This window comes from Chiloscyllium plagiosum, chromosome 42, assembly GCF_004010195.1.
Source record: "Chiloscyllium plagiosum isolate BGI_BamShark_2017 chromosome 42, ASM401019v2, whole genome shotgun sequence".
Lineage (NCBI taxonomy): Eukaryota > Metazoa > Chordata > Chondrichthyes > Orectolobiformes > Hemiscylliidae > Chiloscyllium > Chiloscyllium plagiosum.
Genome location: NC_057751.1, coordinates 2,244,464 through 2,269,107, shown reverse-complemented (window position 1 = coordinate 2,269,107; position 24,644 = coordinate 2,244,464). Strand labels below are relative to the sequence as shown.

At 42.4% G+C, this 24,644-nt stretch overlaps 1 protein-coding gene across 2 annotated transcripts in view; it reads right to left on the bottom strand.

Moving 5' to 3' along the window:
• Positions 1–23,065: 23,065 nt before the first annotated feature.
• The window catches only part of LOC122543017 (GDNF family receptor alpha-2-like), a 311,320-nt gene continuing 309,741 nt past the window's right edge, over positions 23,066–24,644 (bottom strand). For both annotated transcript variants that reach the window (XM_043681193.1, XM_043681194.1), the window contains exon 9: positions 23,066–23,973. In XM_043681193.1, the coding sequence (XP_043537128.1) occupies positions 23,818–23,973 (156 nt within the window). In that variant the 3' untranslated portion in view covers positions 23,066–23,817. The remainder of the gene's footprint in view (positions 23,974–24,644) is intronic.

The following is a 24,644-nucleotide window of genomic DNA, read 5'->3' as shown; positions in this document are numbered from 1 at the left end:
AGGACATCGCTGCAGGAGTTCCTCAGCCCACTCATCTTTAGCTGCTTCATTAATGACCTTTCCTCCATATGTGATGATTCTGTAGCTTCAAAAGGTGTGTTTTGTCCTAGTTTCTTTTTGGGAGAGATTGGGGGACAGGTGCCGAGCAGTCTATGAGAAGACTAACAACTGCCGAGGCCTTGGAGTTTGTTTTTAAAAGTTGGTACAGTAGAGGCAGCCTGAGGGGGTGTGTTCAAGCTCTCACAGAGCCAGGAGTTTAGTTAGTTTTCAGCATTTGTTGCTGGGGTCGCATCAGGCAGTGACTCTCTCCCAGCTGCTACACTCTCTCTCTCAGAATTGACCTTTGATGTTCTTTCCATACTGGATTGGAGAACTGCATGTGAAACAACCTGATTTCTGAATTTGCCTTTTTGCCAAGGCTATGTTTACGGGGTGTTACTATAATGGAACAGTGACATAAGAACATAAGAAATAGGAGCAGGAGTAGACCATCTGGCCCTTCAAGCCTGCTCCACCATTTAATAAGATCATGGTTGATCTTTTCATAGCCTCAGCTTCATTTACCCACCTTCTCACCATAACCCTTAATTTATTTACTGTTCAAAAAGATTAGCGGTCTTAGCTTTAAAAGAGTTTACTAAGGAAGCCTCAATTACTTCACTGGGCAGGAAATTTCATAGATTCACAACCCTCTGGGTGAACAAATGCCTTCTCAATTCCGTCCTAAAAGTGCTCCCCCTAATCTTGAGGCTATGCCTATTGTCCTAGTTTCACCTGCCAGTGGAAGCGTCCTCTCTCCTTTTCTCTTATATATTCCCTTCATAATTTTATATGTTTCTCTCAGATGCCCCTTCATTCTTCCAAATTCCAATGAATATAATCCTAGTCTACTCAGTCTCTCCTCATAAGCCAAACCTCTCAATGCCAGAATCAACACCTCATGAACCTCCTCTGCACTCCCTCTGCCAGGTCATCCTTTCTCAAGCAAGGAGACCAAAACTGCACACAGTACTCCAGTTGTGGCCTCACCAGCACTCTGTCCAGCTGTAACATAACCTCCCTGTTTTGAAACTCAATCCCTTCAGCAACAAATTACATGTTGCACCTGCAGACCAACCTTCTATGATTCATGCACAAGAACACCCAGGTCTCTCTGCACAGCAGCATGCTACAATTTCTTACCATGTGTCAAGCCTTTGCCCACTCAATTAAACTATGCCCCTTTGCAAAGTTTCACAGTCCTCTGCACACTTTGCTCTACCACTCATCTTAGTTTCATCCACAATTTTGACACACTGCACGTGGTCCCAACTCCAAATCATCGAGGTTAATTATCGTTTCATCACTGATCCCTGAGGCACACCACTCGTCATTGATTGCCAACCAAAATAGCATTTATTTATTCCTACTCTTTGCTTCCTGTTGGTTAACCAGTCCTCTATCCATGCGAACATATTGCCCCTAATGCCTTGCATCTTTATCTTGTGCAGCAACCTTTTATGCGGCACCTTGTCGAATGCCTTTTGGAAATCTAGATACACCACATTCACTGGGTCCACGTTGTCCCCTGTGTTTGTAATGTCTTCATATAATTCCAAAACATTAGTTCAGCATGACCTGCCCTTCATGAACCCATGTTCTGTTGCACAACAGGACAGTTTTTGTCTAGGTAGCTTGCTAATTCTTCCTTGATAATAGACTCAAGCATTTTCCCCACTATAGAAGTTAAGTTCACCAATCTATAATTCTCCATCTTTTGTTTGCCTCCTTTTTTAAACCGTGGCATCACATTTGCTGTTTTCCAGTCTGCTGGAACTGCCCCAGACTCCAGCGAATTTTGGAAGATCGCCACAAGTGCATTTGCTATTTCTCCCACCATCTCTTTTAGTACCTGGGATACATTCTATCAGGGCCAGAAGATTTGTCTACCCTTAGCTCCATTAATTTGTCCAACATTACCTCGTTCATGATAATGATTGTTTCCTGGTCCTCACCTTCCTTGGTCTCCTTGTCAATTACTGACATGTTATTCGTGTCCTCCACTGTGAAGACTGACACAAAATAACAATTCAATGCCTCGGCCATTTCCTCATATCCCTTTCTCATCCTGTATGGGGCCAATGTTTATTTTAACCATTCTTTTTCTTTTTATACATTCATAGCAACTTTTGTTATCTGTATTTATGTTCTGAACTAGTCTATTCTCATCATCTTTCTTACTTTTCTTTATAGCTATTTTTGTGGCAGTCTGTTGAACTTTAAAGCTTTCCCAATCTTCTAGTTTCCCGTTGATCTTGGCCACTTTATATGCCTTCTCTTTCAATTTGGTAGCCTCCCTTATTTCCTTTAGACTCTCATGGCAGATTGGAGTCGAAAAGCATAGCGGGTCAGACAGCATCCAAGGAGCAGGAGAATCGACTTTTCAGGCATAACCCCTTCCTCAGGAATGGGGAGTGGGGGAGGAAGGGGTCTGAGAGAGATAAATAGGAGAGGGGTGGGACTGGGGGAATAAGGTAGCTGGGAAGGTGATTTGGTAGGTGGTGGTGATGATGGTGATGGTGATGGTGATAGGTTGCAGCGGAGGCTGGAGCGGATAGGTCGGAAGGAAAATTGACAGGTAGGGCAGTTCAAGAAGGCTGTGCCAAGTTGGAGGGTTGGATCCAGGATGAGGTGGTGGGGAGGGGAGATGAGGAAACTGATGAAATTGACATTGATGCTGTGTGATTGGAGGGTCCCAAGGCAGAAGGTGAAGTATTGTCCTCGAGGCATCGGATGGCTAGGATTTGGTGGTGGAGGAGGCCCAGGACTTACATGTCCTTGGTGGCATGGGAGGGGGAATTGAAGTGGTCAGCCACAGGGTGGGTAGGGTTGTTTGGTGCGCGTGTCCCAGAGATGCTCTCTGAAACATTCTGCAAGTTAGCGTCCTGTCCCCCCAATGCAGAGGAGACACATCGAGAGCAACGGACACAGTAGATGAGGTGTTTGGATGTACAGGAAAATCTCTGCTGGATGTGGAAGGATCCTTTGGGGCTTTAGATGGAGGTGAGGTGGGAGGTGTGGGCGCAAGTTTTACATCTCTTGTGGTGGAAAGGGAAGGTGCTGGGAGTGGAGGTGGTTTGGTAGGGAGTGTGCACGTAATGAGGGAGTTGTGGAGGGAATGATCTCTGCGGAATGCTGATAACGGTGGGGACGGAAATATATTTCTGGTGGTGAGGTCTGATTGTAGGTGGCAGAAATAGCAGAGGATGATGCGCTTTATCTGAAGGTTAATGGGGTGGAAGGTGAGGACCGGGGGATCCTAACCTTGTTGTGGTTGGGAGTGTGGGGTTCAAGCATAAGTGTGGTATTGGAAAAGCACAGCAGGCCAGATAGCATCCAAAAAACAGGATCTACCCATGCAGATTACCACTTTTCCTGCAGTCCTTCGTTTTCACTGGTACATATGTATGGTGAGCATTTCGAAAAATTGGTTTGAAAGTCCTCCACTGTTCATCAACTGTCCCACCATTGAGTCTTTACTTCCAGTCTACTTTAGCCAACCACTTCCTGGTTCTATTTTAGTCTTCTGTGTTTAAGCACAGGATCCTGGTCTTGGATTTTATCTTCACACTTTCCAAATGTATTCTAAGTCCAGCCATCTTGTGATTGCTTCTTCCAAGAGGATCCCTAACTATGAGATCACTAATTATTCCTGTCTCATTACACAGGACCAGATCTGGGATAGCTTGCTCCCTTGTTGGTTCCATTATGTACTGTTCAAGCAAACTCTTACGGATACATTCCATGGACTCCTCCTGAAGGCTAACCTGACTGACCTGGTTCGACTAATCAACATGTAGATTAAAATCCCCTTCTTCTGAGAATTTCTGATTTCCACCCAAATGGATTCCACCTTCTTCTCCATAGAATTTATATCATCTGTCATCACCGCCCTGAAGTTATCTTTAAATGTCAGAGTTACACCACTTCCCTTACCTTCCTCTCTGTCCTTCTAAATACTCTGATGCCCCTGGATATTTAATTTCCAGTTGTGACCATCGTCCAAGCATGTCTGCATCGTGGCTACTAAATCATATCCCTTCGCAATGATTTGTGCCTTTAACTCATCTACCTTGGTACAAATGCCAAGAGCATTCATGTAAAGTGCCCTTTTGCTAGTTTTTGTACCCTCTTTATGGAATCCTACATCTTCATTGATAATCTCTTCTGAGTTATCCTTTTTACTTCTTTCATTGTCTGCCATGTAGTTAAATTCTCCTGCACACATGCTCACCTGTTGTTTTCCTTTTTATTTACCATCATACTTCCTGTTGTTTTCCCCTTTCCTTCCCCCCCAGTTCACTAGTTAATTAGTAATGGTTGCTGTATCTATTATTCATTAACTTTTTGAATCAAATTGTTATTCCAAGCTCTTTCTTTTGTCTGTATTTAACGATAGTATTTGAATAAGTTGTGTTTTGCTTAATGTTAAGTAGTTGGACCAATCAAATTGCATCTGGAACACAGCACCTGACATTTATTTTTAAAATAAGAAATTATTAGGGTCCAGTTTCCCTTCTTAATATATTCTGAGGGGGATCTAGTGTGGTCCATAACACATCATAAGGTCAGAAGGTCATAACACATCATAAGGTCAGCATCATATGTAACTCCTCAGATACTGAAACAATCCATGTTCAAATACATTAAATTGCAAGTGGCATCCACCTAAACAAATGCCGGTTAATGAATATCTTCAATTAGACACACTTCAACAACCTCATTCAATGGTGTTGCCATCACTGACTCCCCCACTGTCACATCATGGGGCTTACCATTGAGCAGAAACTTCACTGGGCTCAGCATATAAATACAAGGGCTACAAGACAAGGTCAGAGGCTTGGACTGGAATATTATATTCCGTTGTATTAAAATACGATGCATAACTTACCTCCTGACACCCCAAAGTTTGTCCACCATCTGCAAGGTACAAGTCAGGAGCATGCCGGAATACTCCCCATCACCCTGATGGGTGCAGTTCCATGAACACTCAAGAAGCTTCACACCCATCGAGGACAAAGTAGTCTGCATGAATGGCACTGCATCCACAAGCATTCAGTCCCTCTACCAACAATGTGCAGTAGCAGTACTGTGTTCTGTTAACAAGATGTACTGCAGAAATTCACCAACGATCCTTAGACAGCACTTTCCAAACCCACAGCCACTTCCATTGAGAAAGTGCACATGGAGACACTGCACATGATACTGTTGCGAAGTTATGCTTAATTTTTGCAGACTGGAGTTTGAAGGATTGTGGATACCTGGGAGTTTTTTTTCAAAGAGACGTCAGTGAAATGACACGGGAACATTTTAAAACAAGACACACCCCAGGAGGTAACTACTTGTTGACTGGAGATAGCATGCTTTTGTTATTGGGTTCCAATTTCTGCTTTGAATACTGTTTGCAGTAGTTGGGGAGAACCCTGATGGAAGAAAGAATCTTCTCAGCTTTCCTCTTTCTGGAAGGAGCCCTTGTTGTTGGTCCTTTGTCATTGCTTGAATCCTGGTCCAGCTGTTTTTGCATGTAAAGCCTCTAGAAGAGTTCCGTGATATTTCCTGAACAAGTATGTCTGCAGAGGTATCCAGAAACAACCACATGTGTTAAATGACATACATCTTGTGTGCCAGAATATCAAGTTAACAGTCATCTCAAGATCTGCCATTCTGCTTTCAAGAACAAAACCTTTTTTTACCAAAAATGTTTGTTCTCTTGTGAACCTCTGCAGAGAGGAAAATACATTTCTTTTATTTGCTGTGTAGATATGTTTGAATATCGAGAGGGATAAATTATAATATTTTAATGTTACAAACTGTTAAACTGTTTTGCATCTTCATTGAACAAATTTTGCTTCATTACAAATCACTAATTTTAAGTTTATTAAGAAACCTGATTGATGGATTTTTTTCAATCAAAGCTTAAAATGGAGAAAGCGTACTTTTGTCTATTTTGTGAATTGGGTAAAGTAATTACTATTATTTTGTGATGCATGGAGCCATGGAAATAGAGCAAGGTAGTACATTCCTCCCATCTCCATTGTAGCACTATCTCATCAGCCATCCAAGATACCACTCCTCTGAATTAAATAGTCTGGATTAGCTCTGTGTTTCAATTCTAATTCTAGCCATGTCAATTTCACCCTCAAAAATGTCAGGATCTTTTTGTTATCGCATAATTTGGATTGTAGTTTTCTAATGACATTTCAAGGATCATTTTTGTCTCGTGTACATGCCACATCAAAAGGAACCCATGAAGTGGTGCTTTTGGCTTTGTAACGTGCTGCTTCTAGTCAGTAAGTGGCATCTACTGTTTTTCTGAAGTATTTTTCTTGTTAAACTCTTCAAGTGCCTTAGCCACTGAGCCAGTGACAGACTTAACATAACTGAAACTACAATTTCTCAAAAAAATGACAGAATAAAATCTGTTGTTACATCCCGTTGACTCACTCCAGCCTTCAGAATGTCTTTTACAGGTCGCTGATTTTTTTTAATGCAGAGCAGTCCAACAAACTAATGTTGCATAAGCACCATGTGCTTTTATCTTCTTCAAAAGCTTTGCTAGCACAAAGGTTATTTTGGGAGAATCTTTATCCAATTTCACAAATAAGCTCCTCCGGGGATATGCTACTCTCGGGTTTCTCTTTTTGAAGTTGCTTGAATTGACGAGCAACCTGAGGCAGCAGGCCATGCCACTGTGAATACAAGAGGAGCGTGATAAAAGGCAACACATCTTTGTGCAGCTTGCACCCATCTATAGGAAGCTTACCACTTTCTATCATGAGAGAGAACAGAGCTCACAGTTGAAAGTCATGCTCAGTTTAGTAATGATTGGGAAGGCATCTCTGGAATGTGAAATAGGATGTATTCAGACTTCGAAGATGCATTGCTATCCATTCACATATTTCATGAAATTGCATTTATCTCCTTTGCATTCATTGTGAATGCTCAGAAATTGCTGTCAGACCATTTTGCAAATCTACTAATTGTGCCTTCCCAAGTGTGTGTAAATTAATTTTTATTCAGAAAATGGGACTACAGCTAAAAGGATTTGATAATGAGGACAAGATTCACAGATGAAGTTTATATTCCCTCAGATGAGAAGATTCAGTGCTATTTTAATTTAAGTATAGAAAATGTTTAAATTATTTGTTTGGGTGGATGAAGAAAACTATTTTCTATGGAAAGGTGCAGAACAATCTGAGAACAACTTTAATTTAGAACCAGACCACTAAGGGAGGTGTTGCAGAGCTGTTGTTCACAAAGTCGGTGGTCAAAGTTTAGTACACGTTTGAAATCTGAGAATATGAGATTTGATAGACTATCATTGATGAAAACAGGGTAAAAACAATGACTGCAGATGCTGGAAACCAGATTCTGGATGAGAGTGGTGCTGGAAAAGCACTGCAGTTCAGGCAGCATCCGAGGAGCAGGAACATCGACGTTTCGGGCAGAAGCCCTTCATCAGGAATACAGGAATATCATTGGTGACTAAGCCTTTATTGTCAATGCACTAAACTCTAGAAGTCTTTAACTCTCCTTAATACTTGTTCTCCTTCTATAAGATGCTCCTCAAAAACACCCTTCATGATGAACCTTCTGGTCATCTAATCAAATATCTTGGCTTGTGACTCATTTTCAGATTTTGTCTGATAGTTCTCTACTGTGGTACCTTGCGACATTTAACTGCTTTAAAAGTGCAACTTAAATGGGAGGTTTTTTTAATGCTTGTTACCCTCTCTACCCCCTATTTTCATTGTACATGTATGCAAAGGCAGCTTGTGTTCAGGTGGCCAGTAATGGGTGCACTGTATTCTTGTTCCAACTGGTATTACCTTTCAAAAACTGCTCTCTCCTGAAGACATTGGGCACTATTCCTGCTGGAGTTGTAGATCTCTGTACATTCCAGATGGCACCTTTACTTTAAGCATTGCAGAGTCAGGATGAGGTGGGCTGAAAACATGGAACCTATTGCACATAGACAAGCATTTGTTTCTTTCAGCATTGATTACAAAACAAAATGTTGCATTTTCACTTAAGATTGTCCATAACCTCTGATTTGTTGACTTTCTATTCCTGTGTATTGACGAGGAGATTCAGAGACACTTCAGAAGCGTATCATCAGCTGAAATTTTTGTGCATCATAAAATGGTTTGAAGAATTTTTTGTGATCTTTCTGTTAAAAAATTGAAATATTCAGAATTTGAGGAAACAAGTATGTCTAAAGATGTTTTATTTGTTCCACTCCATATATTGCTGACTTGCAGCTTTCTTAAATTTGTTTCTCTGTCATGAAGGTTTTAAATCTTTAATTTCTCAGTTTGCACACCAATCCTTTGCTTTCTTAGAAGCCTTGCTCCAAATGCTCTGAAGTAATACTCTGGTGGCTCTGACATCCATCATTATAATGTGCTACGTGAGCTTAATAATGGCACACTTCAACTTCCGCCTCCCAGATTGTCTTGATCCACTACAATTCGCCCATTGCAATAGATCCATGGCAGATGCCATCTCCCTGGCCCTACACTCATCCCTGGATAACAAAGACACCTATTTGTTGGCTTTAGCTTAGCTTTCAACACCATAATCCCAATCAAACTTGTTTCCAAACTCTGAGATTTGGGTCTTTGCTCCCTGTTGTGCAAATGGATCCTCGACGTCCTGACCCATAGACTGCAATCATTAAGTATAGGTGACAACACCACTTCCACAATAATCCTCAACACAAGTGCCCCACTGTGTACGCACCCTCCTCCTGTACTTTTTACATACTCAGGATCATGTGGCCTAATGCAGCTGTAACTCCATTTACAAATTTGCAACACCATTGGAGTGGGTTGGATTTCAAACAACGAAAAGGCAGAGTACAGCCAAGCAATAGACAGATTAGTGGGATGGCATAAAGATAACAGTCGCTCCCTCACTGTCAGCAAAACAAAACTGGTCATCCACTTCATGAAGCAGATTGGGGGACACGCCGATCTTTATCGGTGGTCCTGAGCTGGAGGTGGTCAAGAGCTTCAAATTTCTCGGAATGAATATCAAGAACAACCTGTCCTGGTCCATGCAAATGGACACTACAGTCAAAAAAGCACACCAATTCCTCTACCTCCTCAGAAGGCATGTCCACAATGACTCTTGCCAATGTTTATAAATGTACCATAGAAGGCATCCTATCCATTTGCATCAAAGCATGGTGTGGCAACTGCTCTGCCCAGGACTGCAAGAAATTACAGACTTCTGAAGGCAGCCGAATTCATCACGAAAACCAGCCTTATTTCCATTGATTTTATCCACACTTGCCACTACCTCAGTAAAGCAGCTGACATATTCAAGGACTCCCTCTCACCCTGATCATACTGTCTTCTATTTTCTTCCATTGGACAGAGGGTACAAAAGTTTGAAAACATGTACTGCCAGGTTCAAGACCAGCTACTTTTCTGCTGTTATCAGACTTGTGAACAGACTTCTCATACATTAGAGTTGATCTTTCTCCGCACCTTCTCTGTCGCTGTAGTATTCTGTATTTTGCTCTGTTATCCTGAAGTACTTATGGAGGGTATGATTTGTCTGTTTACCAAGTAAAACAATACTTTTCACTGTATCTTGGTACATGAGACAACAATAAATCAAATAACAAGGAGAAAGTGAAGACTTCCCTCCAAGGCCCCAAGGAATCCTTCCATATCCGTCACAAATTCACCTGCACCTCCACACACATCATTTACTGTATCCGCTGCACCCGATGTGGCCTCCTATACATTGGGGAGACAAGCCACCTACTTGCCGAACGTTTCAGAGAACACCTCTGGAACACCTGCACCAACCAACCCAACCGCCCCATGGCTGAACACTTTAACTCCTCCCTCCCACTCCGCCAAGGACATGCAGATCCTTGGCCTCTTCCATCGCCAGACCATGGCAACACGACACCTGGAGGAAGAGCGCCTCATCTTCTGCCTAGGAACCCTCCAACCACAAGAGATGAATGCAGATTTCTCCAGCTTCCTCATTTCCCCACCTTATCTCAGTCCTAACCCTCGGACTCAGCCACCGCCTTCTTGACCTGCAATCTTCTTCCTGACCTCTCTGCCCCCACCCCCTCTCCGGCCTATCACCCTCACCTTAACCTCTTTCCACCTATCGCATTCCCAACGCCTGTCCCCCAAGTCCCTCCTCCCTACCTTTTATCTTAGCCCGCTTGGCACATCTTCCTCATTCCTGAAGAAGGGCTTATGCCCGAAACGTCGATTCTCCTGCTCCTTGGATGCTGCCTGACCTGCTGCGCTTTTCCAGCAACACATTTTTCAGCTCTGACCTCCAGCATCTGCAGTCTTCACTTTCTCCTAGAAAGTGAGGACTGCCGATGCTGGAGATCAGAGTCGAGTGTGTGGTGCTGGAAAAGTATAGCAGGTCAGGCAGCATCCGAGGAGCAGGAGAATCAATGTTTCAGATACCTGATGAAAGGCTTATGCCTTTATGATGAAACATCAATTCTACTGTTACTCGGACGCTGGCTGATCTGCTGTCCTTTTCCAGCAAATCAAATAACTATCAAGCACACTGAAGCTGACTGAACGTGATGATCCCATATTCTGATGTACACTCCCATTATAAATGATCCTTGAATTCCCATATTCTGATGCACAGCATATACATAGATGACCTGGTCATGATCCAATTCTTGTTTGTTGGAGCTTGCTGTGTGCAGCTTTTGTGTTTTCGACATTACAACAGTGACATTTGGATCAATACTCTTCAGTCCATTTGATCACAAGAAACCCCAAGGTATGCGCATGACCATATTCTTTTCTCATGCCTGAAATGGTAGCTCAACTCAATTTCTTTTCCCCATAAGCAACCAACTGCCACTGAACTACTGAGAGCCTGAAGGACAACTCCAACTAAGTGATCAGACAACTTTGAAGATGTATCCACTTGCTACTAAAATATGAAGGACCCCTGCAGTTGTGACATCAGGGTTATCTAGCAGTATACAAACCCTTGAATTAATTACTCCTTTATAATTACAGCACAATGTACTTACTATCGAAATTAATATTGTAAGTTGTGATGTATAGTCTGTTGGTTGCAAAATTAAATAGAGGCAGCCTCATCAGCGATCTCATGTGGCTGTAAAAGATACCAGAGCAGGGTGACGAGAAATTAAGATGAGTATGCTGTGGTATCCTGGCCACTCTTTGTCCCTCAATGAATAATTTAGTTATTAGCATCTTGCTGTTTTTGGGAGTTTGCAAGTTGTTTGCTGCATTTTCTGCTGTAAAGTACTTAATTAGATGTAAAGTCCTGAGAACATTCGAGGTACTCGAGAAATATGAGGCATTCTTTCTTCACTGGCTTTCAACTCTGCATTTGGAATGTGTTCCCAAAATGTGCACAGTTTTTGAGTTAGTTTCATATCTACAGGATCTGCAGGTTAATCTTTGGCGGTGAAGAGGTTTTTAAGCACCCATTTTCAAATTGAAGAGTGCATAACAAAGAAATTGTGGTGTTGCACAGATTTAACTCTCAGGTCATGTCACCATTGCAATAAGACTTTTCTGAACAGGGTCAAAATACAAAATTTTGTATTGTCGTCTTAGTTTTTGCGAAGATGGTCAGTGAGAGGAGAAATTGAAAGGAACTATCTTTGCTAATTTGTGCACTGTAGATCACAAGAGTAGAACTGCATAATGTGACTTGTTGCATCCTTCTGTTTTTGCTGAGTAATGTTAAACATTTCCAAGATCTCTCATTTATTAGTTGCTAACTGACATAGGAAAGACTATTCGTCAAAAAGTATGGTGCTGGAAAAGCACAGCAGGTCAGGTAGCATCCAAGGAGCAGGAAAGTCGAAATTTCAGGCATCAGCCTTCATCAGTAATGTGATGAAGAGCTTATGCCTGGAACGTCGACTCTCCTCCTCGAATGCTGCCTGACCTACTGTGCTTTTCCAGCACCAAACTTTTCGACTCTGACTCTCCAGCATCTGGCATCCTCATTTTCTCCTAATAGAAAGACTTTTCTAAAGTGTTGGTCGGTTTTGTGCTTTGTCTCTTGTTGCATATGCATGCTTGAAAGAGAACACCTTCAAGTTGGTAGCACAACAGGTGAGAAAATCACAAGACCCAAGATTCAGGAATCTGTACTGAAAACAACAAACACTGGAGATCACAGCGGGTCAGATAGCGGTGCTAAGCTTCTCAATTTCCTCAATTACACTTTAGTTCTGCTGATGCAGCATGTCAAAGCTCACAATCAGCACAAAAACAAAAATTGACACAAAATCTCAGCAAGTGTGGCAGCATCTGTGGAGAGAAATCAGAATTAACATTTTGGTTTCAGTCCCCATTTTCAGAACTGATGATGATGAGGAAAGAATTAGATTAGATGACATTCCCCTACAGTGTGGAAGCAGGCCCTTCGGCCCAACCAGTCCACACTGACCCTCCAAAGAGTAACCCGCCAGACTCATTTCCCTCTGACTAATGCACTTAATACTGTGGGCAATGTAGCTTGGCCAATTCACCTGACCTGTACAACTTTGGACTGTGGGAGGAAACCCACGCAGACACAGGGGGGGAATGTGCAAACTCCACACAGACAGTCGTCTGAGGCTGGAATCGAATCTGGGACCCTGGTGCTGTGAGGCAGCAGTGTTAACCACTGAGCCACAGTGCTGTTGGTTTTTATCTGGACGAGAGGGTGGGGAAAAGTGGACAAGGGAAGCGGTCAGTGGAAATCCAGCCCAGAGAGAGAGAAAAACAGTTGAACAGACCAAGGAGTGGTTAAAAATTTGAACACCTGTTAAAAAGAATATATAACCAGGAGATTTAGAGTCTCCTCAGTTTAGGGCACTGACTCTGTGCTGGCTGGTGCTACCGTCAGTGTGTTACTGCTGCTCTTGGTTTCTGCTTTTTTGGGAAAAAAAAGTACAAACGGGGGATAGAGGAGGCGGTGATCTAGTGGTATTATCACTGGACTGTTAATCCAGAGATCCAGATAATGTTCTGGGGACCTGGTACAAATCCTGCCATGGAATATAGAGGAATTTGAATTCAATAAATATCTGGAATTAAGAATCAACTGACAACTATGTGCCGATTAGCGGAAAAACCCATCTGGTTCACTAATGCCTTTCAGAGAAGGAAACTGACATCCTTACCTGGTCTGAGACAAAAAGCAGCAGATGCTGGAATCCAAGGTGGATGGGTAGTGCTGGTGGAGTATAGCAAGCCAGGCAACTTTGGGAATGTTGACTTCACCTCCTGGTGCTGCCTGGCTTGCTGTGTTCCTCCAGCCTCCTGATTGTCATCCTTACCTGGTCTGGCCTACATATGACTCCAGACCCACAACAATATAGTTGACTCTTCACTGCCCTCTGGGCAATTAGGGATGGGCAATAAATGCTGTCTAGCCAATGATGCCCTCATCCCGTGAATGAATAAAGAAAAAACAATATGACCAGGGGATTTAGAACCTCCTCAGTTCATGGGGACTGACTCAGAGCTGACTGGTCACACCCAGTATTCTGTGCACAGGTAAATAGTGGGTGACTTGGTGATGGGATACCGGCTTCAGTGCGTTTCCAAGTAACAGTTTCTTAGTATTGATTGGAGGAATTCAATGACCACTGAAGTCAACTGACTGGCCTACAATTATTTGACCTGTAGCACATTGTTGAATAATGGTACATCATTTGTAGAACTCCGGTCCTCTGGTACCTTGCCTGACTCTCGTCGGAATTGGAAAGTCATCCTCAGTCCATCTGCTTTATCCTATCTGGCATCCTTTATTGGCTTAAGATACACAATCAAGAAAGTGAGTGCCTCCGGTTAAAAAAAGAAAAAAAAATGAATAACTGTTAATGGGGACAATTAGTACCTTACAATAGGTAGTATGTGGTAGATCTAATAACAAGGCTTGGTCTGTGCAGTTGGGGGATGCATGGGGAAAGATGCTCAAGCCCAAAAATTGTTGAATTTGAAATTAAATCCAGAAAGCTGGAGGGATCCCAAGTCGACAATCGAAACATTTGTCCTCGGCTTCAGGTTTTCAGCAGTTTATTGTCAGTGCAATGGAGTGCTTCATTGCCAGAGATGCCAGCTTCCGGACAATATCTTGAACCCAAAATATGTTTTCTCCCACAGGTGCGTACGAAGGTATGTGTTGCTGTCATTGATTCATGTCAACTGTAAACATTCGTATGGATCGATTCAAATCGAACGTGCTGAACAATCTTTGTGGATAACAAAGATCAGTTGATGAATTAGTTAATTAGTTGTGGTTTGCGAGACTTTGCTGTTCCCATATTCGTTGGCATGTTTGTGTCCGTAGTTACCGTAACTGAACTTAATTTGTAATTTATGAGCACTCCTGAGGATAACTAAGAATGATATATATATAGATATGCAGAATAACTCTTTATTTTTGGGCTGATTTGTTGATGTCAGAAGCCCCAGAACATGACATTGGGGAGTAAAAGTTATTAATGTTAATCAAAGAATTGTTACGATACAAGAGTTCTGTATGTGCCCAAAAAAAACGAAAAAAAGACAGATGCTGGAAATCTGAAATAAAAACAGAAATTGCTGCAGAAGCTCTACAGGTGTAGCAGCATCTGTGGAGAGGAAGCAGAGTTAATGTTCTCATCACAGATTCAGAGTTGAAAAGTGTGATGCTGGAAGAGTACAGCAGGAGAATCCGAGGAGCAGGAGAATCAACGTTTCGGGCAAAAGCCCTTCATCAGGAATGTGGGGTTGGGGAGGAAGGGGCTGAGAGAGATAAGTAGGAGGAGTTTGGGCTGGGGGAAGTTAGCTGGGAAGGTGATTGGTAGATGCAGGGGAGTGGTGATAGTGATGGTGATAGGTCGGAGCGGAGGGTGGAGTAGGTAGGTGGGAAGGAAGATGGCCAGGTAGGACAGTTCAAGACAGTGGGGCCAAGTTGGAGTATTGTATCTGGAATGAGGTGGGGGAGGGAAGTTGAGGAAACTGGTGAAATTCACATTGATCCCATCTGGTTGGAGGGTCCCAAGGTGGAAGATGAGGCATTCTTCCTCCATGCATCGGATGGCTAGGATTTGGTGGTGGAAGAGGCCCTGGAGCTGCATGCCCTTGGCAGAGTGGGAGGGAGAATTGAAGTGGTCAGCCACAGGGCGGTGTGATTGTTTGGTGCATATGTCCCAGAGATGTTCTCTGAAATATTACACAACTTGGCGTCCTGTCTCCCCACTGTAGAAGTGATCACATCGAGAGCAACGGACACAGTAGATAAGTGTTTTGATGTGCAGGAAAATCTCTGTCGGATGTGGAAGGATCCTTTGGGGCCTTGGATGGAGGTGAGGGTGAGAGGTGTGGGCACAGGTTTTACACCTCTTAGTGGCAGGGGAAGGTGCCAGGAGTGGACAGTGGGTTGGTGGGGCGCATGGACCTAATGAGGGAGTCACAGAGGGAATGGTCTCTGTAGAATGCTGACAGGGGTGGGGAGAGAAATATATCTGTGGTGGTGAGGTCTGACGATAGATGGCAGAAATGGCAGAGGACAATGTGCTGTATCCGGAACCAAAAGAGGAAATGCTGAAAAATCTCAGCAGGCCTGGCAGCATCTGTAAGGAGAGAAAAGAGCTGATGTTTCGAGTCAAACTGACCCTTTGTGAAAGCTTTGACAAAGGGTCACTTAGACTCAAAACGTCAGCTCTTTTCTCTCCTTCCAGATGCTGCCAGACCTGCTGAGATTTTCCAGCATTTTCTCTTTTGGTTTCAGATTCCAGCATCCGCAGTAATTTGCTTTTATTCCATGTGCTGTATCTTGAGATTAGTGGGATGGAAAGTGAGAAAGGAAGATGTATGTGTTGAGTCAGTCGCCGGAAATGGAGATGAAGAGGTCTAAGAAAGGGAGGGAGGTGTCCGAGATGGTCCGCCCTGTATCATCTCGGACACCTCCCTCCCCACCCTGGACTTGTCCATCTCCATTTCTGGCAAGCAACTCAACACGGATATCTACCTCACTGACTCCCACAGCTGAATGAGCTGCACCTCCTTCCACCCCCTTCCTGTAAAAATGCTATCCCTCATTCCCAATTATTCTGACTCCACCATATCTGCTCCCAGGAGGAGCAATTCCACTCTAGAACATCTCAGATGGCCTCTAACTTCAAGGACTGCAATTGCCCCTCCCATGTGCCAACAATACACACCAGCACATCACCTCCACCTTCATTACCTCTGTCCTTGAACCTCACCTCTCCAACCTCAACAAGGATAGAACTCTCCTGGTCCTTACCTTCAACCCCACCAAACTCTAGATACAATGCATCACTGCCATTTCTGCCACCCACAGTCAGACCCCACCACCAGAGATATATTTCCCTCCTCACCCCTATCAGCATTCTGCAGAGACCATTCCTTCTGCCATTCCCTCGTTAGGTCCACCCCCACCACCAACCCACCTTCCACTCCTCGCACCTTCCCTTGCCACTGCAAGAGGTGTAAAGTCTGCGCTCACAACCCCCCACCACCTCACCTCCATCCAACGCCCCAAAGGATCCTTCCACATCCAGCAGAGATTTTCCTGCACATCCAAACACCTCATCTACTGTGTCCATTGCTCTCGATGTGGTCTTCCAATCGAGACTCTTGGGACTCTCCAATCACACGGCATCAATATAAATTTCACCAGCTTCTTCATCCCTCCTTCCCCCCACCTCATCCCAGATCCAGCCCTCCAACTTGGCACCACCCTCTTGAAATGTATTACCTGTCCATCTTCCTTCCCACCTATCAGCTCCACCCTCCACCCTAACACCATCATAACCTCCCTGCATCGACCAATTACCTTCCCAGCTATCTTCCCTCCAGTCCCACCCCCTTCCTTCTTACCTCTCTCAGCCCTCTTCGTCCCACACCCCACATTCCTGATGAAGGGTTTGTTCCCGAAACGTCGATTCCCCTGCTCCTTAGCTGCTGCCTCTTCTGCTGTGCTTTTCCAGCACCATACATTTCGATTCTGATCTCCAGCATCTGCAATCCTTACTTTCATCTGTTCACAGATGCAGCCTGACTGCTGAGTTTCTCCAGCAGTTCATGTTTTTGTTTGTGTCTGTGCTAGCTCTATAAATTTTATCCAGTCCTCCTCTCCTGGACTTTCCCTGTAGCCCTGCAAATTATTTCTCTTTCGGGGTTTGTCCAATTCCTTTAAGCCTCATAATTAAACCTGTTTTCACCACAGTCAGAAGTATCGAACTTCAATCCTAACCATTCAATGTGTGAAAACATTTTCATCAGTTTTCCATTGCTTTAGACAGTATTTCACGTGTTTTTTTCATCTTGACCCCGACAAAAAGGATACAGTTTTCATGCTGTCCAGACCCTTCATAATGTTGAATATCTCTGTTCAAACTCATCTCAGCTACGACAAGGAGAACAACGCCTGCGTCTCCAGCTGATCAAGTAACTGAAGTTTCTCACCTTGGAACTGACATTGTAAATCCTTTTTGCGTTCTGTGTGATATTGTTACATCCTTCCTAAGTATGAAAATGCAGCAAAGAAACTCTAAAGCTTTCTTTGAAGTGCAGCAGCCTTGGCAGTAATGACTGGAAGGATCTTGCCTCAAGATGTTCAAAAGGGCAACAACATGTCCATCAAACCACATTCTATTTTGATACATAAAGTCTTAATCACAAGACAATGGCAGCAGTGACATGAAGAAAAGGAGGCACATTTCAAATGTCCTACCTTAAGGGATGTCCTCCCAATGTTCCCAAAGATCTGCAGGTTAAGAATTGGCCTCACATGAGTACCCAATACAGAAACATGCAACCCTATCATCTTTGAATCACGGTGCAATCATCTGGTGTGGCGTTCTGATTGTCTTCACAGGTGTCATCATGCATACGAGATTGTAGCAAGGTAAATTTTTCCTCTGAATTCAATGTGCTTGCTCCAAGAGCAGGGTCTTTGTGCTGATCTGGTTGCGTCGCAAGCCACAACGCAAAACTTTCACAAAGCATTGCTAATGCTGTGTTATTGATCGTATGACATTTTTCCCAGCTCCATTTTGACCGCAGACAGTCCAAAGGCTTTACTGCTATTTGATTGTCATGTCCAACATTTGCAAAAAAAGGAGATACCTTCAAATATGTGGTTGTATGAAAAGCTTCTGTTGTGTTAATGTGTTCTTTGTGACTCTTGTCACTGACATGAAACTGGCAAAACATAACAATGAAATTTGAGTGACAACAGAAACCACCTCATCATATTTCCAGAAATAACATTTAGTCTGTTTATCAAGCATAAGTATTTCAGCTGAAGGGCATATAACAGAGATGTTCGATGTTTTTACACTGTTGAAATGGCTTTTGGCTAATTGTTCACCACATAAAGAGTGTGCAAGGATAGAGAATTCTTCACAGCTGGTCCTGCTCCACTTGTGTACTGAGCTCCAAGTGTGCAGGCTCTTTTTAAAATACACTGTGGGGTTTCCTGGCACCTGACCAGTTGCAACAAATGACTGGCAGGAGAACCCGTCTGTTTTTTTTTGAAATAGTGCATTGGCATTTTTCATACTTATGTCTGACGGAGATTTGAGCACATTGTTCACCATATTATGATACACTTGGGTAGTGCACTGGAAATCAAACCCCACTATTTTTGGAGTTGTGACAATTTTGAAAATTTAACAAAACAATCACACATTCCAATTTGCTTTCGACTAACCGCACCCTGGATAAAAACACACTTTTTCAGGTTTTTTCTGTAACAGTAAAGAAAGCTATTTATTGTAACACTTGTCACTTCAACGGGAACAATAAAGGAACTGGATTTCTAATCTGAGCAACTTGAACTATATAACTTTTAAAATACATACGCATACAAAGAAAAACAGACAGACAAATATTATGAGTCGAGAGGGAAGAAAACAGGAATACAGTTCTGCATCATCAGTCCAAAATCATTTTTAAAAATCTATGTGTTCGCCCCATAGTCCTTTTCCTTTCTTCCTTGCTACCTTGATATTATTTGTAAAGCGATGAATATTCTAATTCACTGTTTTGTTGATTGGACGTGGGGTTTTTGTTGCTCCTGTGAGCTTTTGTATTCTTCCTGCCAGCAACTGTGAATGTAGTTTTCCGAGCTCTCTTGACAGAGTTGGAGAAGGCAGGTTTTTTTTAGAGCATGGGAACAGAGAGAGGGATATTGGTGTTTCTGGCCTCTAGGGTTTTATCTTCTTCTGTTTCACTCACCTCAGAGACTATATTTAACTTCAAGCTGACCAATCAGAGGCTTCTTCCTGTGCTGAAGCCTCCTAAATCTGTAACAAGTGATACAGATTTAATGAATTTAATGAAAAGGCTCTAAATGGCCAGATTTGCACAGGAAACACTCATAGCTGATGCTGTCTTGTCTCGCAGTGTCTCCAGAAGAAACATTGTTACATACGCATCCGTTAGCTACACTTGCTTTTACAAAACTGTAAATAACTCCTACTACATTCTCTCCTTTTCACAGCTATATCCATCTTTCTCATTTTCATTCCATCATCCGAAAATAAGAATGTAACAGGCTCAGTGAGTGGTGCTCTTGTGACTTCAGTCGTAAAGTTATGGGTTCATGTCCCATTCCTGAGAGGTAAGCGCAAAAGTTGAGGCTGATCCTTTCAGTGCAGTACTGATGGAGTGAATACAGTGTCAGACATGCTGTATTTTGGATGAGGCATTAAACAGAGTCCTGATTTTCCCTGTTCTAAAAATAATATACAATTGAAATAAGAAGGCTCACTCATTTTTCTTCTTAACAGATGCTGTCAGACCTGCTAAGTTTCTCCAGCACTTTGACTTTATTATTCACCTTCCTCTCAGATATATCAGAAAAGTTCCATTGGCCTGATTCAGAGAGTAGCAGGCACATTATTACAGATGGGTTGGACAGTTTTTATCCCTGCACTTCAAAAGGGCTCCTTCACTGGTAAAGTACTTGTAACATCACGGTGTTGTGAAAGAGGTTCAAGAAATGCAAGTCTTTAGTTTGTAAAGATGAAGGACTTTGCACTCCTCCAAGAGGGAAGGTGCCAACCACAGAATTTTTGAATCTCTGTTTGAACATGAAATTGCACAGAAACATTGGCATCAAGTCAGAGCCTTTGAGTTATTATGGTCTGGGTAGATTCCCTTCAGCCCTTGGAGACCATACTGGCTCATACTTGACAATCTGCTCAGTTCCCTGTTACCAGTCAAACCCTATAGATGTGCAAATTGATTTTCCTCAGTGCTTCACCAAGTTCTTTTTGATGGACTGGCAAAATCAATTTCCACTACTGTCCTGAGCTGATAAGTAAATGTGATTGCCACAAACTGCATCAAAGAATTATTTTTAATATCACCCTCTTTGCATCTTTCTCCCAAAACCAAATATCTGTGTCCATTGTTTCACTTTGTTTTTATTCATTCAAGGGATGTGGGCCAGCACTTATTGCCCATCTCTAATTGTCCAGGGGGCAGTAAAGAATCAATCATCTTGGTGTGTGTCTGGAATCCCATGTAGGCCAGACTACATAAGGACAGCAGTTTCCTTCCCTAAAGAACATGAGTGAACCAGATGGGGTCTTTCCAACAGTTGACAATAGTTTCAGGGTCATCATGACAATCTTAATTCCGAATTTTAAATTGAATTAAAATTGCACCATCTGCCATGGCAGGATTTCAACCCACACCCCTGATCATTTCCTGGCTTTCTATTATTGGTCTAGCAATAATACCATTCGACCGTTGCTGCTCTATCAGCTCCCTTCTGCTACTGGGAACAGATTTCCTTTGTTTGTCTCATCTAAAAATGCCATCATTATCCTCTGCAACTCTGTCAGGCCTCCTTTGCTACACTTGATTATAAAACACTAATGTACAGGCACTGAGAAACTTCATCAGATAGGCTTGAGATAAGATCCTGAGGTTTTGCCTTCAAACACACTGGTATTGTGATGTGTCAATGTACCTTCAGGTATCTCAAACTTTTGTCCATCATTTATCACCAACAGACATCTTGTGCTGTAGAATTCCATAATATCTGTAGACCGAACAAAGCAGCAGTCCTGGTTACCATTATCTGTATAGAGTCTTACCTTCAAGTGAAGAATCCACATTCTCATTTCACCTCACCTTGTCCTCTGATGAACATTTGTGAGAAGCTAAAGAACTCAACAACTCCTATGTAATTGTCGATTCACAAATGAAAAGTTAACTTGACTCCTCACTGCTGTCACTAAGAGTTGTGTTTTGGGCCCAAATAAGATCCAAGACCCTCAGCACCTAAATTACCACTGTAGTAAAATTAATCTTGGTGCTGTCAAACCTGAATTATCCAATATAAGTTTATAACAGCTTCGTAACAGTTATGTGGTACACTATTCATTTACTTTCACCAGAGATCTGTATAACAGCAGTAAATGATATCACCAGTTTTCTTTTCAGAAGAAGCTTCATTTGGAACTGAAAACTACAAATAGACATCAAATTAGTCTCATCGATTAAGTAACAGTCTGTGTGTGGTGTACATTCCCTGTGAGTACTTAGTTTCTGTCATGCTTGAGAGGTCATACTTTAGTGGGACTTCAAATCGGCAGTGAACAGCATCATAGGATGTCACGATGTCTTTCTTGGGATGTATAAGATACTTAGAGCTTCAGTCTTTACACTTCACAGACCCATTCTGTGAGGACGTATTAGCACTGACTGAAACAAATGGATGGAGAGTCTTGCGCTGACTGAGCTGTAATGACTAGAGCTCATCCACTTGGTAAAAACAAACCATTCCACAGAAGCTTGTATTTTTTAAATGGAATATCCGGGACCAACTCTGACAATTGTGCAGTGCTGACCTTCTCAGTAAATAAAAAGCCTATATGATCAGAAACAGATTAAATTTGAAAACCATTGCAGGCTGGAGGGGGTGAATTATTTGGCACATTTCCAAAGGTTCAAACTTATGGCATCCATCCATCATTTAACTCTTGTATTATTTCACAAACATAACTGTTGCCTCAGAGTGTTTTATTAAAAATTTATTTGCAGAATGTAAACATTACTGACTGGGCCAGCATTTGTTGCCCATCCTGGTGACCCAGAGAGCATCTAAGAGTCAACCACATTGCTGTTGGTTTGGAGTCACAAGCAGGCTAGACCAGGCAAGAATGATAGATTTCCTTCTTTACTGGACATTGGTTAACCAGGTGTATACATCAATTTGCAGTAGTTTCCCGCTTTTGATTCTAGATTTTATGAAATTCAAATTCCACCATCTCCTATGGTGAAATTTCGACCCATGTCCCCAGAATAATGGCTCAATATTTTAGTTCACTTGTTCACTTCATTATCACTTTGCAACTCCCTTCCTTCAGTGTTATTTAGTTTAATACTCAGTAGTACTAGCCAGTTGATTCCACACCTCACGTTCACACTAGGTATTTCAGGAGTTGAATCTGCAAATTTTTCACACAATTTGCAGAAGAAATTTGAGTGTCTTTCTCCAAAAGGCTATGGATGTTGGTAGTTAATTTGGAGTATTCATTTCAGGGTATCGAGGGATGTAGAGTAAAGGTTGAAAAATGGAGGTGACATACAGATCAATTTTGATCTGATCAATTAGTGATACAGGCTCTAATTCCTCCTGATTCTGTCACAACTTCATTTTTTGCCAACATTTTCTAAGATGGTAGCCTTAGTCAGAGAGCAGTTATTATCAGAAAGTGTTAGAAAATGATTCACGTGGCCACAAGGGCTCAAAGTAGGATCTCATCTTTTACTCAAGGGTGCTTCCCAATTCTAGTGTGAATATGCAGAGTTTGGCTTTGACAATATATTTACTGAGATCACATAGCTCTCTTCTGCTGTGAAATAGTTTCGAAAGGGCAGGCTGAAGGTAACTTTATTCTTGAACTGACCACTTCCTCTCTCAAACGCACCACTAAAACACTGTTTCTTTAAATGCTACTTCAACTAACAAGAGAATTAAGAAAGAAAATAACAGATGAAGTCTTAAGTAGTTTCCTTAGTAGAGATATATTCCTGTTTATGATATTGAAATAATACACTATTCAATCATGGTATAATTCCACAAGCAGCTCGCGGAAGCAATGCAAGCTGGGGTTAGACAACTATTACTACATGAAACACACTTCTAGAAAGTTCAGAAACAAAAGAGAAAACATTTTTTTTACAGGTAAATAGATCTCTTATGCTCTCATCGGTATAAATGATTTTGAGTGTAGAAAAGAGTGGTAATTCTAACACACCAGAACCTTTCCTCAACTCCAAGAACAGCACATGGGGGAATAAAACGTACATACAGTAAAACGAGTAGTGGTTTTATACAACCATTAAATCATTGCAGCCATGTCACCAAATTAGAATCCTGTCCTTCGGCCTTGGCCGTTGGGTGAGGAATGTATGGTGATCCAATTCGGAAGGCTTTGCTTAAGCCTAACTGGTTACTCAAGTCCAATAAGCAGCCCAATGCTGAGGATTCCGGCATACAGCTAGGCTTGAAGAGGCAGTCACTCTTTTTTCTTCTTGAAGGAAGCAAGGTCCCAAAATGCTCACAGCATTGTATCTGTGAAAAGCCAATGCTTTGGGGACCAAGACTTTGTTGGGACAATTCTACCAAAGCAATTACAACCTTCCCTTGCCCTCTCTCCCTTAAAATTCAATTTGTTGTCTTTTTATTATCTCCTCAGGGGTATCACTTTTCAATGAAATAAGATGGAAATAGGCAATCTTCAAGGGCTCCCTGACGCTCTTATGATGCCAGGGTTGTCACGATGAAAAAGGAAATAGCTACCCAAGCCCCACTGGCACGGACACATGCACTAAATGAGTATCCATTCCTTGGATCTGCGTAGCTGTGTATTTTATCCATCTCTTTAATCTTCTTGTTTACCACAGGAACCTGTGTCTGAAAGAGGAAAGAAATGTTACACCTTTACTTTTCTTCATAAAACTTGCAATTAGGTACAGTTTGCATTTCCTCTCTGTTTTAATCTCACTCTTTTCGCAGTTCATCACATACTCAGTTCTAATCCTTGTTTCAAATCCCATTGTGGCCTCATACCCCCTCCCAATCTCTGTAACTTCCTCCAATCCACCAACTCCCCCAAAGAACCCTCTTTCCCATCCCAATTTCTATCACTGCACCATTTGTGGTTGTCCTTTCAGCTCCCTGCGTCCTAAACTCAGGAATTTTCTTCCTCAGCCTTTTTCAGTCTTTCACCCCCTTTAAGTTCTTCCTTAAAGCTTACCTCTTTGACCAGGCTTTTGGTCACCTGCCTTAGTGTCGTCTTAGAACATAGAAGAATACAGCGCAGTACAGGCCCTTCGACCCTCGATGTTGCGCCGATCCAAGCCCATCTAACCTACACTAGCCCACTATCCTCCATATGCCTATCCAATGCCCGCTTAAATGCCCATAATGAGGGAGAGTCCACCACTGCTACTGGCAGGGCAGTCCATGAACTCACGACTCGCTGAGTAAAGAACATACCCGTACCATCTGTCCTATACCTACCCCCCCCCCCTTAATTTAAAGCTATGCCCCCTTGTAATAACTGACTCCATACGTGGAAAAAG